Source organism: Ornithorhynchus anatinus, chromosome 4 (genome assembly GCF_004115215.2).
Source record: "Ornithorhynchus anatinus isolate Pmale09 chromosome 4, mOrnAna1.pri.v4, whole genome shotgun sequence".
In the NCBI taxonomy this organism is placed as follows: Eukaryota; Metazoa; Chordata; class Mammalia; order Monotremata; family Ornithorhynchidae; genus Ornithorhynchus; species Ornithorhynchus anatinus.
In genome coordinates, this window is record NC_041731.1 from 90,943,591 (window position 1) to 90,962,734 (window position 19,144).

At 40.8% G+C, this 19,144-nt stretch overlaps 1 protein-coding gene across 1 annotated transcript in view; it reads left to right on the top strand.

Annotated features, from left to right (window-relative positions):
* Positions 1–19,144, top strand: part of DPYD (dihydropyrimidine dehydrogenase) — an 832,560-nt gene that overhangs the window by 213,473 nt on the left and 599,943 nt on the right. The window contains exon 4 of the mRNA XM_029062931.2: positions 3,242–3,329. Within this exon, the coding sequence (XP_028918764.1) occupies positions 3,242–3,329 (88 nt within the window). The remainder of the gene's footprint in view (positions 1–3,241; positions 3,330–19,144) is intronic.

A 19,144-nucleotide genomic window follows, 5' to 3' on the forward strand; every position in this document is an offset into this window, starting at 1 on the left:
TGCATCTGATAACAGGATGTTTTTGCACCAAAAAGTGTTGTGAACAAAAACTATTTTTATTAAAATTCTTAGCAAGCTATTCTTTTCCAGACTCTTCTGAATCTCCTTGAGGTCGTGACATCACTGAATTACTTCATTTCTGTATTATGCAGTTGTGGAAAAATCAGTGTTCGTTGCTTATTAAAAGCAAAATTAAATCTGTGGCTTGACTTTGTGCAGATCTCGACTTTTATGAACAGCAGAGATCAAAATCGGCCTGTTAGAGTAGCTTGCTAAAGAAAATCAAGCAACTTTGTATAGAGTGAAATCCTTTTTGCACAACTTTTAGTTTTTTACAATATTAAGCAGCGGAGTAAATTTTCTCAGGCATAATTAGCCCTGGGGAAGAAATACTTCTTTATTCCAGAGAAACATCATGGGTATGTTCTAACTTTTAATAGACCCGATATTTTTTTTCAAAGTACAGAAGGCTTTTGTTAAAGTTTTCATACATAGCTCATACTTAATGTTTAAATCACTAAAGAAAAGAGAGTGCTTAACTTTAATGAAGATTCTGCATTTGTTTTTAATGAGATGCATTATTATGGTCTCTATTAGAATGTTTAAATGAAAAAGTTTATCACTACTAAAAATTGAGACATTTCATTACATTATTTTATAAGCTAATACACTTCCTTTAATATAAATGCATTAGTCATAATTATTTGGGGATTAAAAGTGTATCAGAGAGTTGTTTATCTGAATTAATTTTTGTCTTCTACAATGCATTTTTAAATAAAATGAATTACAAAGCCAATTTGAAAAGTAAAAAGGGAAAATTTACGTGACTGAAGGTACTCAGAAGTGCACTTTAAATGTTACTTATATGGGAGAATTTATGTAGAACTGTGGTTTACAATAATTGTCGTCATATTCCCCCAAGTACTATGTGTGTGTGATTTTTTCACAGTATCAATCATTTAAAGCAATTTAGGTAATAACAGTCTGACATGCATTTCTGCTATTTTATTGAAATCATTTTCCCAGCTCACTGGAAGGCAGTTGCTTTCTGGTTTGGTATGGCAAATGCACTATGTAATATCTATTATGTCATGGTCAAAGGATAATTTATTGTCAAATAGAAAAATAGGTCAACACTAGTGACACTTGATGATCAACCCCCCAAGTTTAATAAAACATTTCACCAGTATGCATTCCAGTGCATTGGTTGCTATTTTATTAGGACAACCTGGATAGAGCGGTAGTGTAATTATTGAGCTGTCAGAGTGATAAGTGGGAATAATGGCAGCCTGATGCACTTTAGTCTGCAGAGCGCACGGAGAATTGCAAGATGGTATTATTATAAGAGTCTGCCGGTTCTGGCATATTCATGGCACCACAGGAAAAAAAAAATGCTACAATTCAGGTTTGCGTTGCCCTGCCTCATTAACATCTGACATTTCCAACAGCTGTTATTTGTGAACCAGCTCAATAATAAAAAGAGAGTTATTTGGTAAAGATGCTTAATAGCCACAGCTTCAAATCCTCATCTTGTCATTCTTGTTAAGTGAATCTTTCTATTCATGTTGAATAGAATAGTGTTCCATATAAAGTGTGGAACTGAACCGTGTGTTAATTTGCTTCATCCACATCTGCCTCCTTTAGAACTGCATTTTTAAGGTGCCTTTATTGTTCGGCATGGACATTTAGAGGTAGTATCTGTGAATTGAGACTTCATTAAGGAAAAAAAAATATCTGTGGGATAGCTGTAACATTTCCTAAAATAGCATAAAAGCCTCCAAATTAGAGAACTTTCTTTTATTTTTATTTTGTTGTATTGTTATTTCTAAAGTGCATACTATGAGCCAGCACTCTACTAAATGCTGGAATGGAAACAAATTAATCAGGTTGGATACAGTCCATGTCCCACCTGGAGCTCACGGTCTTAATTCCCACTTCACAGATGAGGTAGGAGAGGCACAGAGAAGTTCAGTGACTCACCCAGGGTCACACAACAAGCAAGTGCTTTTGTTTTAGCACATATTTAGAGAGAGACACTTTTCAACACCTTCATGGGTAGTTCAGATATTTATTCCACATATTTACAAAGGGTAAGGCAGTTTACAACAGTACATTGGTGTAGTTTGCAAAATGCCCACTCTACTCCTCATCTTTTCTAGTTGTTATAGTGGATATGATTAGGCATACCCCTAAACTTATTTGGAAGTGACAACTTTCTGACAATGGTCATAGGTCTTTGAAAGGCAAATTGACTTTTAGATGTCATCCCCAAATGCAAAATGACCAATTTATGTTGAGGGAGGGGGGGTATTATGATCACATTTTCAGAGGAACAGTTGAAACTCACTTGCCCTCTCTCGTACTCTCCCGCACTCTCGAGTGATTTCCCACCACGGGTGAATGTGCTTCTATTCCCGCTGGGAGCAAGAATTCATGTCAGTTGCATGCCTCTGCTCTCATCCAATTATTATTATTATTAAGTGCTGTGGAGTCGTTTCTGATTCACAGTGACTCCACGGATGTACTTTCTCCAGGGCATCCTGTCCTCTGCCGTAATCCACAGCCTTTCTAATGGTTCTTCTGTTATCGTCGTTGTGGACTCTATCCATCTAGCTGTTGGTCTGCCTCTCCCATGTTTTCCCTGGACTTTTCCTAACATATGTGTCTTCTCCAGAGAATTAGTCCTCCTGATTGTGTCCAAAATATGCTAATCTAAGTCGAGTCCTTTGGCCTTCCAAAGACCACTTTGATTCAATTTGCTCCCAAATCCATCTGTTGTTTTGGGGGCAGTCTGTGGTATTTGCAAAATCCTTCTCCGACACCACATTTCAAAAGAATTGATGTTCTTTCTATTCTGTTATTTCACTCTCCAGCTTTCAGATCCATACATTGTCACTGGCAACCCCATAGAGTTGACGATTTGTATTTTTGTGGCATCAACATATTTCATGACTTTTTCCAGGTTCTTCATAGCAAGTCTTCCTATCATTAATCCTGGGCATGTTTCTTGGCTACTAGTTCCTTTATTTCACTATGCAAAAAAAAATGGTTACATGAAATTCAATAAAAATGGGCCAAGAAAGGCATTGGGCATATTTTTTTATATCACTGTTTTAATTTGATGTGTGTGTTTATAATGGGAGATCGAGATAGAGAAGTGAATCAGCTTCCCTTATTTTTTAAATTGAGAGAGTTTTTGTTTGGGGGATTGTGCTCCTAACCCCATTACTTTGTTTTGTAGATGCTTGAAGTGTGCAGATGCTCCCTGTCAGAAGAGCTGCCCTACTCATCTAGACATCAAATCTTTTATCACCAGTATTGCAAATAAGGTAAAAATAAGATTGCTCCTATGGAAGAAAATTCAAAAAAGCAACTACTGTAATAGGTTCTGTGATTGAAATACATAGCAGATCTTCATTAAGTCTGGAAAGAAATGCTTAATGGGTATTTAAAAAAGAATGTGTGTTCTTTCTGATTTCTATGTTATTTATGTTTGCCATTTTAAGCTTCCTGGGTTAGTGTAGTTTAGTAAAGACATTTGTAAAATCAGTGTATTCTTTTCATGGATTGATTTAGCAGCTGTTGGCTAAGTTTATTGGAGTGAAAGATATGCCGGCGATTGCCAGTAAACCTTTTTAAAAGAGACGTATAACTTCGTTGTTAAAACATGCTTCTGGGGAAACCTTGGTACACAACATCCCATCAAGGAAGTCAACGTTTTTCTTTCATAGAAATTGGATTAGTTTATGTAAGATATTTATTTTCACAGTTATTTAAATGAGGCAATAATACTGGTTAAAGAGCAATGAGGGGGTGGTGAGAAGATGAGCAATGTTCTTTTTGAAACTTTTATTGTGCTTTTTTAATGGTATTTAAGTGATGAATGGGTGCCACGCTCTGTACTAAGTCTGGGGTAGATAAACTAATCAGATTGGACACAGGTCATGTCCCACATGGGAGTCAGTCTTAATCCCTGTTTCACAGATGTGGTAATTGAGGCATAGAGAAGTTAAGTGACTTATAGAGAAGTTGAATGACTTACCTAAGGTCACACAGTGTACAAGTGACTGAGCTGAGATTAAAACCTAGGTCCTCTGATTCCCAGGCCCGTGACTTTTCACTAGGCCCTGCTGCTTACCGTGCTGCTCTGTTAGAACGTGGGCCTGGAGCTCTAGCCTAACCTAGTGTCAGATTGGGAGTCCCTCGTTTCCCTTAAAGTCATGGTGAAGTCCTCCTTTCCAAAGTAAGAAAGCAGTATCCTCTCAAATATTTTATATTCACTGTCATAGAGAGTGGGTGCTTACCTAGATGTTAAAAACATTTATCAATAAATGTTATTATTTAGAAATATAGTAAGAAAAAAACTGGTTCATGTTAAGTTCGTAAAACAATTTAAAAAAAAAAAGGATTTGTGAAAGTGACATCTAAGTAACAAAATTCATCTTTAAATTGCTTCTACCGAGTTCCACAGTTAAGATTTGTAACTTTGGATCGAGACTGTGAGCACCATGATGATGACGAGTAGAGTGTTTAAACACGTACTACCTGCCAAGTACTTTTCTAAGCACTTTGGGCAGATACAAGATAATCGGGTTGGACACAGTCCCTCTCCCATATAGGGCTCACAGTCTTAATCTCCATTTTACAGATGATGGGACTGAGGCACGGAGAAGTAAAGTGACTTGCTCAAAATCACTCAGCAGCCATGTGACCGAGCCAGGATTAGAACCCATATTCTCTGATCCAAGGCCCATGCACTTTCCACTAGGCAACGCTGCATCTCCATGTAGGACATGGACTTTGTGTCCAACCTGATTACTTCGTGTCTACCAATTCATTCATTCAATAGTATTTATTGAGCGCTTACTATGTGCAGACCACTGTACTAAGTGCTTGGAATGAACAAGTCGGCAACAGATAGAGACAGTCCCTGCCGTTTGACGGGCTTACGGTCTAATCGGGGTGGACAGACAGACAAGAACAATGGCAATAAATAGAGTCAAGGGGAAGAACATCTCATGAAAACAATGACAACTAAATAGAATCAAGGCGATGTACATTTCATTAACAAAATAAATAGGATAACGAAAATATATACAGTTGAGCAGACGAGTACAGGGCTGAGGAGATGGGAAGGGAGAGGGGGAGGAGCAGAGGGAGATGGGGGGAAAAGAGGGTTAAGCTGCGGAGAGGTGAAGGGGGGCGGTAGAGGGAGTAGAGGGAGAAGGGGAGCTCAGTGTGGGAAGGCCTCTTGGAGGAGGTGAGTTTTATGTAGGGTTTTGAAGAGGGGAAGAGAATTAGTTTGGCGGAGGTGAGGAGGGAGGGCATTCCAGGACCGTGGGAGAACGTGGCCCAGGGGTCGACGGCGGGATAGGCAAGACCGAGGGACGGTGAGGAGATGGGTGGCGGAGGAGCGGAGCGTGCGGGGTGGGCAGTAGAAAGAGAGAAGGGAGAAGAGATAGGAAGGGGCAAGGTGATATAGAGCCTTGAAGCCTAGAGTGAGGAGGTTTTGTGTGGAGCGGAGGTTGATAGGCAACCACTGGAGGTGTTTAAGAAGGGGAGTGACATGCCCAGAGAGTTTCTGCAGGAAGATGAGCTGGGCAGCGGAATGAAGAATAGACTGGAGCGGGGCAAGAGAGGAGGAAGGGAGATCAGAGAGAAGGCTGACACAGTAGTCTAGCCGGGATATAACAAGAGCCTGTAGCAGTAAGGTAGCCGTTTGGGTGGAGAGGAAAGGGTGGATCTTGGCGATATTGTAAACGTGAAACCAGCAGGTCTTGGTAACGGATAGAATCTGTGGGGTGAACGAGAGAGACGAGTCAAAGATGACACCGAGATTGCGGGCCTGAGAGACGGGAAGGATGGTCGTGCCATCCACGGTGATAGGGAAGACTGGGAGAGGACCGGGTTTGGGAGGGAAGATGAGGAGCTCAGTCTTGCTCATGTTGAGTTTTAGGTGGCGGGCCAACATCCAGGTGGAGACATCCTGGAGGCAGAAGGAGATGCGAGCCTGAAGGGAGGGGGAGAGGACAGGGGCAGAGTTGTAGATCTGCGTGTCATCTGCATAGAGATGGTAGTAAAAGCCATGAGAGCGAATGAGTTCACCGAGGGAGTGAGTGTAAATGGAGAACAGAAGAGGGCCAAGAACTGACCCTTGAGGAACTCCAACAGTTAAAGGATGGGAGGGGGAGGAGGCGCCTGTGAAGGAGACCGAGAATGACCGGCCAGAGAGATAAGAGGAGAACCAGGAGAGGACGGAGTCTGTGAAGCCAAGGTGAGATAAGGTGTGGAGGAGGAGGGGATGGTCGACAGTGTCAAAGGCAGCAGAGAGGTCAAGGAGGATTAGAATGGAGTAGGAGCCATTCGATTTGGCAAGAAGGAGGTCATGGGTGACCTTAGAGAGAGCAGTCTCGGTAGAGTGGAGGGGACGGAAGCCAGATTGGAGGGGGTTCAGGAGAGAATGGGAGTTAAGGAATTCTAAGCAGCGATTGTAGACGACTCGTTCTAGGATTTTGGAAAGGAAGGGTAGTAGGGAGATAGGGCGATAACTGGAAGGGGAAGTGGGGTCGAGAGAAGGTTTTTTTTAAGATGGGGGAGACATGGGCATGTTTGAAGGCAGAGGGGAAGGAGCCATTGGAGATTGAGTGGTTAAAAATAGAAGTTAAGGAATGGAGGAGGGCAGGGGCGATTTTTTTTATAAGGTGAGCGGGAATGGGGTCTGAGGTGCAGGTGGAGGGGATGGCACTTGCGAGGAGGGAGGAGATCTCCGAGCATTTAGGACAGTGTCTGGCACATAATAAGCACTTAAATAATATTTTTTTAAAAAATGGCTAAATGAGGCCATTAAGTTTATACAGCTTTTTAGTGGACTTCCTGAAGGGGTATTCTCCAGGTAACTGTGAATGGGTGAATATCCAGTTGTGGTGATTGAAGGTTGTCTGTAGGTTTGGGGGTTGCCCCATTCACTTTCCTCCCAAATAGTCTAGGAGTTTGTCCTGAGTTGTTTTGAGCCTGAACCATCAACCAAACTTCCCAAGTTGAAGGTCCTTCCCCCTTTCCTGGAGGAATTGAGAATCCTCTCACTTCTGGGGCTCCCAAAGTGAGGTGGGAGGTTGTCCTAGAATGGCACGGTTCTTAAGAGAACCCAGAAATCTCAGGCATGTCATGAAGAAATAGAACCATCAATTTAAATTTGGGGCCTACTTCAGGGCCCCCAAATCATATTTTCCACATTCATTTTAACTAATATGAGTTTTTGTTGGGATGGAATAGAGCAGGTGGCTGCTGGTTTCAAGTCAGGGCAAACTGAGCCACAGGAAAATGAATTTCACCCGCATTCCTACCTGGAGGGTCAGGGTAGAAGGGTATTCTTATTCATAAAAGAGGTCCATACGGACACCAGGATAAATTGAAATGTGTGAAAATGTGTGACATCCTGGCAATGATTCGGGATTCATTATGCATTTCCAAAGCAAGAGGACCTACTTTAACTCACTGAGCGGCTTTGGAACAAACAGTGGTGACCTTCTCTTTCCTTCTAACTAATGGGAAAGCAACTAAGTCAGTTGCAGTCCATCACTCGGTCTTTCGGGGATAGTGTCATGAGGACAGCGTCCCAATGAAGAAAGAAGAGAAATCTGCTCCATGTGGGCAACGATCAGCAATATCTACTCTTTTGTATTGTACTCTTCCAAATGTTTAAACTGTAAGCTCACTGTGGGCCGAAACACAGAAATAGTGTGGGCAGTGACATCTATGTTTCCTCTTACAATTAAAAGTAACAAAATTCATCAATAAATTGCTTCTAACGAGTTCCACACATAAGATTTGTAACTCTGGATTGGGACTGTGGGTAGAAAGTATGTCTACCTACTCTGTTATATTGTACTCACCAGAGGGCTTAGTACAATAAATGCTAAATAAATACAATTCATTGATCAAATGATATACCTCTACGTAAATGGATGGAGACTTTGGTCAAAATGGGTGATGGAGTCTATATTTTGTGAGAATGGAGGAAAGAACTGAGGAAGAAAAGTACAGTGAATTAAATACAGCAAAATTTGGAGTCTTAGCAATCTAGGAAGAGGAATCGAATGGAAGCAAAGCTAAGGAGGCAAAGGAAGATAGCTGTTCTTCAAACAGACAGTTCTACATGTACAAACTCTACTAGTGAAGAAGGAGAAGGGTAAAAAGATACAGAGCTGGCAAGAACTCAAGAACTTCTGAGAGATCTGAAGGAAAATGAGAAAGTTACAAAGTTAGGAATTAATTAGGTCAAATCATTAAAGAGTACAATGAAAGTGCACTAATATATGGAAGCCAGAATAAAAAAGTGAAGGATGGAAAAGAAATACAATTGACACAAGATCAAAATATTCTTCAATTAAGCTTAAAGGGCATCTGGGAAAATGTACAGGAAGGGAAATCTAGCAACAAATGACTGTGCCTGGTTTTGTTTCTATTTGCATATCTGTCATTATTATATTTAATCAATTTTACAATGATGAGTGTAAGATGAGTACATTTAAGGACAAAGCAAATACAGAATGACATTCAGGGCGAGCACAGGAGCAGTACTTAAAATCTGAGCTGACCCAGAGCTGATTATAAATTCAAGCATGAATAGGCTATGTATTAACCTGGAGGTGTTCTGTCTGGAAATCATTTTAGTCAGGGAATTTGTGTACTGTTGTACTCTCTCAAGTGCTTAGTACAGAACACATTAAGCGCTCAATAAATATGACTGAATAAGTCAGTCAGACCCTTAGAACTCTGGGTCCAATTTTGGACATTGCCATTTAAGTTAGACTTGGATAAACTGGCAGAGTCTGTGGAAAGTGACTTGAGTTAGGTGAAGAAGTTGGATTTGTTCAGTATAGGAGGAGAAGACAAGCATCCTCAGTATATGGAGGATTTTGAGGGGATGATAACTTTTTGGTGCCTTTACATGACTACTGAAGACCAAACAAAAGAAACAGACTTACATTTAGGTAGGAAAGATCTTGATTTGCAAAAAAAAAAAAAAAACAACTTTGCAAGATAATACATTGGATTGGCAAATCCAGCAATGTTGTGGAATCTTATTATGTATACAAGTATGTTCATTCGTTCATTCAATCATATTTGTTGAGCACTTACTGTGTGCAAAGTACTGTACTAAGCACTTGGAAAGTACAATTCAGCAACTAAGAGAGACATTCCCTGCCCACAATGGGCTCATAGTCTAGAAAGGGGGAGAGAGGCATCAAAACAGGTAAACAAGCATCAATAGCATCAATATAAATAAATGGAACTATAGATATATATTCACACATCAAAACAAGTAAAGAGGCCTTAATATAAACAGAATTGTAGATATGTACATATATACACAAGTGCTGTGAGGCAGCGGTGGGGTAGAGCAAAGGGAGCGATTTGGGGCAATGGGGGTGGGGAAGGGGAGCTGAGGAAAAGAGGGGCCTAATCTGGAAAGGCTGCCTGGAGGAGGTGAGCCTTCAGTAGGACTTTGAAGGTGGGGAAGTGTGATTAGCTATACAAGTATTGCATAAAAGTATATACAAGTGTATCTATCTATCATCTATCTATCTATCTATCTATCTATCTATCTATCTATCTATCTATCTGTATAATCAGAGCACAAGTGCATCTGTGTGTAATAATAATAATGTTGGTATTTGTTAAGCGCTTACTATGTGTGGAGCACTGTTCTAAGTGCTGGGGTAGATACAGGGTAATCAGGTTGTCCCACGTGAGACTCACAGTCTTAATCCCCATTTTCCAGATGAGCTAACTGAGGCACAGAGAAGTTAAGTGACTTGCCCACAGTCACACAGCTGACAAGTGGCAGAGCTGGGATTTGAACCCGTGACCTCTGACTCCTAAGCCCGGGCTCTTTCCATTGAACCACGCTGTGTGTATACATATTCATACATGTGCTCTGATTATTCACCTTGCTGGGCATACTTGCTCTATGATATTGTATTTTCCCAAGTGCTTAGTACAGTGCTCTGCACACAGTAAGCACTCAATAAATATGATTGAATGAATGAAGGATTGTTAGAATCTGTGGGCCAGAAATCCTCCCAAATGTGCCCTATTTGCCCTCACAGGCAGAATCAATTAAAAGTGTAGAATGCATGTAATCTGAAAATAAAGGATTTTGATTAAAATATTTTAAACAGAAAATGATCATAGATAAGGAGTAAGGAAAATGAGACTGCAAGTTCCTTGTGGGTACTGAGCATGTCTGCCAACTCTGCTGCCTTGTACTTTCCCAAGGACTTAGTACAGTGCTCTGCACGTAGTAAACCCTCAATAAATACCATGGATTAATTGATTGAAATAGTAAAGAGAAGGGTTCAGGAAGGATAACAGCCTTTCTTAGTTTCTGAAAGACCCTGGTTCACTTGATTTGTATGAAAATCTTTATTCCTGCTCACATTCGCTCACTAACTAGACAGGTGTTATTACACTCAGGAATTCATTTAAACAGTTTTCCATATAAATATGGGACGAACAGAGTGGTGAGTTGAAAATATATTCTTTTGTCCGCTATTTAAGGGACTCTATTGTGAGTCATATGCTTTGTTGAAAAACTACGGGCCAATCATAAAAGGTCAGGGTTTCTTGTTCTTTCAAGCCTGCAGCTTTTTAGACATTTACAGGCTTTCTCCAATGTAAGCTGTTCCACACTGTTCTGCTGGTGGACCTCAAATCGGGGGGCAGGGGTTGTTGGGGGGAAACTCTTCCTAGGTTGAGAGGGTAATTGAAATGCCAAGCTCAATGAGCCTTGGGCCTCTTTGAGAGAAGAATGTCACTTGTGCTGCATTGTGTTCAACTCCTGTGATTCAGTAGAGTTTAGGCCAATGCTTCCATTCTTTTACTCTTACAGAGTGGATTTCAGCTCTAGACTCCAAAGGTACAATCTAGTCTATTGTACCTCCACAGTCAGCTGTTCTCTGTTGTGTTCATTCCGGCAGTTGTTTGCAATTGTATCTCTCAGTTGGAAATGCATGAGTTTAGATTCATCAAACTGAATTCTTGCCTTTTTCAATGCTCGCCCCCCTCAGCCCACCCTTATAAAATACCTCCGTGAAATACTGTGTACTGTGGATATTCTAGCCCTGAATATTACCCACAATCTTGCATTGCCAAATAGATCTTCTATTTTAGAATGAATTTTGGTTCTAATAATCAGGCATATCTTTTATTTCATTAATTCAATTGTATTTATTGAACATTCACTGTGTGCAGAACATTATACTAAGTGCTTGGAATGTACAGTTCGGCAACAGATAGAGACAATGCCTGCCCAACAACAGGCTCACAGTCTAAAAGGGGGAGACAGACAAAACAAAACAAGCAGTCAGGCATCAATACCATCAAAATAGATAGAATCGTAGATATATACACATCATTAATAAAATAGAATAATAAATATGTGTACAAATACACACAAGTGCTGTGGGGAGGAGAAGGGGGTAGAGCAGAAGGAGGGAGTAAGGGCAACAGGGAGGGGAGGAGGGGCAGAGGGAATGGGAGGGCTCAGTCGGGGTAGGCCTCCTGGAGGAGGTGAGCTCTCAGTAAGGCTTTGAAGAGGGGAAGAGAGTGAGTTTGGCGGAAGTGAGAAGGGAGGGCATTCCAGGACAGAGGTAGGACGTGGGCCAGAGGTCGACAGCGGGACAGGCGTGAATGGGGGATGGTGAGGAGGTGAGCGGCAGAGGAGCAGAGCATGTGGGTGGGCAGTAGAAAGAAGGGAGGAGAGGTAGGAGGGAGCAAGGTGATGGAGAACCTTGAAGCCTAGAGTGAGGAGTTTTTACTTCATCAAAAGGTTGATAGGCAACCACTGGAGGTTTTTGAGGAAGGGAGTAATAGGCCCAGAGCGGATTCCCTAAGGGTTATGGCCATGAACATTTTTTCAATGGGTATGTTTGCTTAGGATAAACATAAGAGGAATGCAGAGTATCTAGAAGTTTCTTAACGGTCCTCAAGGTATCTGACTCACTGTGCGAAACCCACAGTTTCCTATCTTTGCGAGGAGGAGTGAAGATCGGGGAGTTTATTTCCTATCATCAGATATTATCCATGGAGTTAGTCTTGATGTTCTATTCAATATGCACTAAAATTCTAGATCTACAGCAATTTAAATGGAAATTAGTAATAATTATGGTATTTGATAGGCACTTACTATGTTCCAGGCACTGTATTAAGTGCTGGCTGTGGTGGATACAAGCAAATTGGGTTGGACACAGTCTCTGTTCCACGTGGGGCTCTCAGTCTCAATCCCCATTTAACAGATGAGGTAACTGATGCACAGAGAAGTCAATGACTTGCCCAAGGTCACACAGCAGACAAGTGGTGGAGCCGGGATTAGAACCCACAACCTTATTAATTCGATCATATTATTGAGCACTTACTGGGTGCACAGCACTGTACTAAGCATTTGTAAAGTACAATTCAGCAACAGATAGAGACAATCCCTGCCCAACAACAGGCTCGTGAAGCCCGTACTCTCTCCGCTGCTCCATGCTGCTTCTTGGTTTTTAGAGCTGTTTTTTTGTTTTCTGTGGACGTGAACCCAGAATAAACCTTTGTCAAGCTAGTAGTAAATTAAGAATTGCAGATAATTTAACAATTATATGGCCTAGCATTCCTTAATTAAAATGTGTATGTATGTGTTATTATCTTGAAATTTTTTCTTATTCAATGGTTTCCTAAATTATTATGCTTCTAAATCAGTTCATCTGGGTAATAATTATAATAATAAATAACTATGGTATTTAAGTGCTTACTATGTGTCAAGCACTGTACTAAGCACTAGGGTAGATACAAAGTAATCAGGTTGCCCCACGTGGAGCTCACGGGCTTCATCCCCATTTTACAGATGAGGTAACTGAAGCACAGAGAAGTTAAGTGACTTACCTAAAGTCACACAGCTGACAAGTAGAAAAGGCAGGATTAGAACCCACGACCTCAGACTCCCAAGCCCGGGCTCTTTCCACTAAGCCACACTGCTTCTGTAATGACCTGAGTTCCTAAAAAATTGATTGCATTTCCTGTTTTCTGTACTCACGGTACCTTAGCCACCTCAATTCCTGTTTGTTGCTGTGGTGATGAAAAGGTGGTTTTGCAGCTCTCCAAGCATTTAGGCCTCTGCTTAACAAATACGATTATTATTATTATTTGGTGAGTGTCTATACCCTTCTTTTTTTATTTTGCTTTCTCTGGTTGTACTCTCTTGGGTCTCAGGTTTTTTCCACCTTTTTTTGCCCACCCTCAATCTTCTCTCCCTTTGCCTGTGATGCAACTCTGTCATAATAAGAAGGGTAACAGTGAGTGAATGCCCAAACGTAGTAGTAGGGTTCTCTGCTCACCCGCCTTCCATGTTCAAGCTGTTGTTCCACATTAAAGCGGCTTCAGATATACACACAGTCAATTTTTAAGCATGAAGAGACAGGGCAAGGAAGGGAGAAGAAAATAGACAAGCCCGTCACTGAGCAGGGATTGTCTCTATCTGTTGCCGAATTGTACATTCCAAGTGCTTGGTACAGTGCTCTGCACATAATAAGCGCTCAATAAATACTATTGAATGAATGAATGAAAATAATAAATATATTAATATCAATAAATGACATTTATTCAGCCCCTGCTATCTGCAGAGCACTGTACTGAGCACTTGGGAGAGTACAACAGAGTTGACAGACATGTTCCCTGCCTACAATGAGCTTACAGTCTTAGATGGTTACTTAAAGTCTATATTGATAGACAGATAAAATGAACAAACGTAAGGAAATTAAGTAATTTTAATGATGAAAAATATTTCCATCCTAAACTTAAACAAATCAGCAGTATGCTATGGAAGTAGCCGGACATTTGTTGCGTGTATATGCAGATACACATGAGCATATGTTTTTGTAAATGGCTCTGAATATTAGTTCTGGAAATTCATTCAATAATATTTATTGAGCGCTTACTATGTGCAGAGCACTGTACTAAGCGCTTGGAATATACAATTCGGCAACAGATAGAGACAACCCCTGCCCATCGACGGGCTTACAGTCTAATGTTGTGAACAGTCAATCAATATTACTAAGGTGTGTCCTGTAAATTGTAAAAACACTTTTAAAATTCAGTACTAGGGGAAAAACAAATGCCAGGAAAAAAGAAAAAATACTGGCATAGGTTAATCGTCAAAAATTGGGTTGGGTAATATGGGAGATTAATCTTTCATGTCAAGGGAATATAGTATAGACATCACATGAGTCATCTTTTAGAACAAGCCATTAAAAGGCAGTATGTTTAAAATGACTGGATTTTTAGAGTATTATAATATGTTGCATGATGGGCCATAATTAGTACACGTGAAAATGCGTCAGATTTCACAGTACAAGCAATGTGGGCTCAGGTTTTGAAAGCGGCTGACTTTGATAAGTTGAGAAATTTTCAAGTCACTTAAATTCTAAGGAAAAGGAGTAATAGGGTTAAATTAATGTACTTGAAACAGAGGGTTTTCTTGAGCTATCTATTTGTACCTTGGGTAATGGGATGGCTGACAGCTGGTTTCACTTGCCACAGTATAATTACATACAATAGAGTGATACGATGACACTGTGTCAATTATGGAGTCTCACATTCTTTAAGAGCAACCCTACAGTTCAATTTTTCGGGTTTTTTTTTTTTTGGTATGAGATAGTAGTTCTGTGAAATCATAGTCCTGTTTTGTTTTTTTTTAATGACACAAAGAAAATAATGGGAAATAATTCTGCCTTGATTCACCAAGTATCTTCAGGCTAAAATGTATTAAATATTTGACTACAGTCCCTATTTCCTTTTTAAAAAAATCCTGCTTGATGTGAGAATATTTTAGAATTGCTTCTTCCTTCACTTTACATCAATTTTGGTATTAGTGCATCTATCTTATTAAGAAGCCAAATGCTCCGGGAAATGTAATTGAATATTTCCACAGCTTGAAATTTTGTACCGCATTGTTCTCTAAGTAGTTTTTATAGATACAGTCCCAAGGGTTTGAATAAGGGAAGGAGTGTGACCTCCAGGATGAAAAAATCCATAAAGCATTATAAACCATTTGCCAAATTCTGTTCAGATAATGTGAACATCTGCCCATCTCATATTTTCAAAAAGCAGTCCCTAAACACTTAGCTATAAAATATTTAGTCACCAATTTTGATTTACAGAGAACAACATTTCTGTGCTACTCTCTGAAGCTGGCGTCAACACCATCATCTTCAGTATTTACTGTATGTACAATAAAAGTAATCAATCAATAGCATGATTTGAGCACCCACTGTGCGAAGAACTCTGTATCAAGTGTTTGGATGAGTACTGTAGAATGAGGCACAGTCCCTGCCCTAAAAGACTTTTTAATCTAGTAGGGGATACAGACACCAAAATAAATTTCTGAGAGGAGAAAGGAGTAAGGATGAAGATAGATGAATTCTCCGGGGGATGTAAGTGCCCAAACACTTTAGGGGGTGCGGAAGCTCATAAAAGGCCACTGAGCAAAATGAGGCAGGGAGATGAGAAATTAATCAGGAAAGGCCTCCTGCAACAGATGTGATTTCCGAAGGAATGAAGATTGTCCTTCAGATCACTGAAGAAGTGGTGATCTGTCACATGTGAAGGGTGAGGATGTTCAGGAATGGGAGGGAAGAGAATAAAGCACAGTGAGCAGAGTAGCTCGAGAGGAATGAAGAGTTGGATTTCAGTTGTGATGAAAAGAAACTGAGTGTTGGAGGTAGAGAGTTGATTTGAGGCCCAAGAGCCAAAGGTCGGGAGTTTTTGCTTCATGCCAAGGGCACGCTGTGGGTGAGGAACATGTCTACCAACTCAGTTATATCATACTCTCCCAAGTGCTCAGTACAGTTCTGTGCAGACAGAACTTCAGTGATTACGATTGATTAATTGGGTAGACTTGAGCAACCGATGTTTGAAGGAAAAATGATCTAGACAGGAGAGTGAAGTTAGAGACTGGAGACAGTAGAGATAGGAAACAGGAAGTTAGATGAAGTCCAGTGAAGTGTCCAAGCTGAGGTAGGGCAAGTTCCCGGATCATCATGATGGCAGTTTGGACAGTAAGGAACCTGAAAGTGTCATGGAGGAGGAACAGTCAAGATTTAGTGACAGACTTAATGTGGGAATTTACGGAGAAAGAAATATCGAGGACACTGCCCGAGCTGTGGGCTTGAGAGATGGGAAGAATGGTGCTGTTGCTAACTGAAGTGTGTAAATTAGGCAGAGCAGAGGATTTGGAAGGTAAGATGCTGTAATGATCTCTATGTTGCCATTGCTGAAATAGCCCAGATCCCAGTCTCTGCTGGGATTGAGTAGGTAACTGGAGTCGAAAACCCGACCCGGCTGATCCAGTATCCTTGTGTCAGGCCGAGAGCCATTCGATCAATCATGTATTCTTGAGCATCTTCTGTGTGGTGGCCGGTTAGGTGGAGAGGAAGGCAAATATTCTGGTAGTGTTCTGATGACAATTATTGAAATTATGATTATTGAAAGAGAAGGAAAAGTCAAAGTTAATAAACAGTGGTATTTACTTAACACCTACTGTGTGGAGAGCACAGTACAGCAGAGTTGGTAGACACATTCCCTGCCCACAGTGAGCTTACAGTGTGGAGGGGTAGATGCATTGATATGGATAAATATGGATAAATAAAATTACAAATATACACCTAATCAATTGACTGAACATTATCGATGGCACTGAAGCAGCATTTACTATGTATTAATTGCTTGGGAGAGCACAATGCAACAGAATTAACAGACACATTCCCTGCCCATAATGAACTTACATTCTAGAGGGAGAGACAGACATTAATATGAATAGATAAGTAATTTATAATAATTGAAAAATATGTACATAAGTAATAATGTTGGTATTTGTTAAGCACTTACTATGTGCAGAGCACTGTTCTAAGCGCTAGGGTTGATACAGGGTAATCAGGTTGTCCCACATGAGGCTCACAGTCTTAATCCCCATTTTGCAGATGAGGTAACTGAGGCACAGAGAAGTGAAGTGACTTACCCACAGTCACACAGCTGACAAGGAATTCGAACCCATGACCTCTGACTCTCAAGCCTGGGCTCTTTCCACTGAGCCACACTACTTCTAGGTGCTGAGGGGTTGCTCTGAGGCTGAGGGTGGGATGACTACCAAGTGCTCAAAGGGATGGGGTGACTGCTTGCCTTAGGCCTCAGTTGGCACATGCTTCTGTCACTCCTGGGGCCACTTGCCCAGTCTCTAAGCCTGGCTTCCCATCCCCACATCTCTTTCTCCTTTTAGAGCTGCCGGTTCTTGGCCCAGAGCCCCTCTACGTCGGCTGCCAGCTCCTTGAGGGATAGAGAGGATGGTTGCATAGCCAACATCCTTGGGAAAATGACTTGGAGAGGATTTGGGAGGGAACATGAGTAGTTCAATTCTGGACACGTTAAGCTTGAGGTGTCCCATAGGATATCCAGATAGAAATAACCAGGAGACGATGTCAGATTGCAGGGGATAGAGTTCAGGGCTAGTGTAATTTAATTAGAATAATGGTGGTATTTGTTAAGCGTTTACTATGTGCCAAGCACTCTTCTAATTGCTGGGGTAGGTACAAGGTAATCAGGTAGTCCCACATGGGGCTCACAGTCTTAACCCCCATTTTACAGATGAGGAAACTGAGACACATAGAAGTTAAGTGACTTGTCCAAGGTCACACAGCTAACACATGGAGGAGCTGGGATTAGAACCATGACCTCTGACTCCCAAGCCTGGGCTCTCTCCACTAAGACACTATGCCACGCTGCTTCTACTTCTATTTAGAAAACCCCTCCCTTCAGGCGGGATTTATTTTTATGATGGGGAGATATACTCTATATACTTAAAATGGGAAAGGGAGTAGACAGATAGTTGCTAAAGAAGAAGAGAGCAAAAATGATTAAATGAATGGTCTGAATCACTATCCACATTGATGGCAAAGAAGACTGGGATCCCAGTGGATAAGATGACTAGAAAGTTGGTAGAGGATAATCTGGGACTGCCTTCTGGCAGAAGTGATTTTTTTGGAGAACTCTACAGGAAGGAGGAATGTGATTTAGAGGGCTTGATCTGGACTAGACTCCCTGCTGGGGTAGGACATGAGCAATGAATAGGACATGAGCAATGAATCAGGTGAAAGATTTCAGGCCCAGTTTAGAGGTGAGCTTGGAGAAGTTAAGAGTATGAACTAGGGTACAATAGGAAAAAAAGTTTGGAAAAGTAAGTATATGCCTTAAAGATATATAGTAGTGATGTGTGCCATTTGCAGTATCGTTTGCTATTTCTAAACTTGATTTTCCCAAAGCCTGTACCGAAAAATTCACAACTTTTCACCCATTTGTGCCATCTAAGCACTTGTGTACTCACATACATTTCCATAGCACTTTATGTATATAACTTTATACTCTATTGCTTCCTCATGTCTATAAGTTTTTTTAGTGTATATCTTTCTCACAGGATGGTAAAATCCTTGAGGGCAAGGATTATGTCTATTCAATAGTAATAATAATATTTAAGCGGATACTTAAGCGCTTCCTATTTCTCAAGCAGTGTTCTAAGCCCTGGGGTAGATATAATCAGGTTAAACACAGTCCCTGTCCCAGATGGGGCTCATTGTCATAATTCCCATTTTACAGATGAGGTAACAGAGGCACATGGAAGTTAATGACTTGCCCAAGTTTACCCAGCAGACAAGCATATCCTCCCAAGTCCTTAATATGGTGCTCTGCAGAGAGTAAGTGCTCAATAAGTGGAAGTGAGTGATTGATTGTCCTGATTCATGGAGTTGCAGGGATCGAGCACTACCTTCTTTTCTACTTCATTACAAAGTGTAAATACACACCTTAGTGAGCCCAGCTTAAACTGACTTAAGTGGAACCCAGTATATGGTTAAAAGAACATTTACAACGGTCGACAAAAGCCATTTGAACTAGTCAGCCAACTGTGGCATTTATGAATTTATTTATGCCCGTCCTCAGCACTCATATATATACATGAGCATTCAGCTGTGCATTCAATGATTTATTTTGACTAAGCTAGGTGTAAATGTTATGATATCTGACTTCTCCATTAGGGTATATGCTTTTTGTGAGTAAGGAA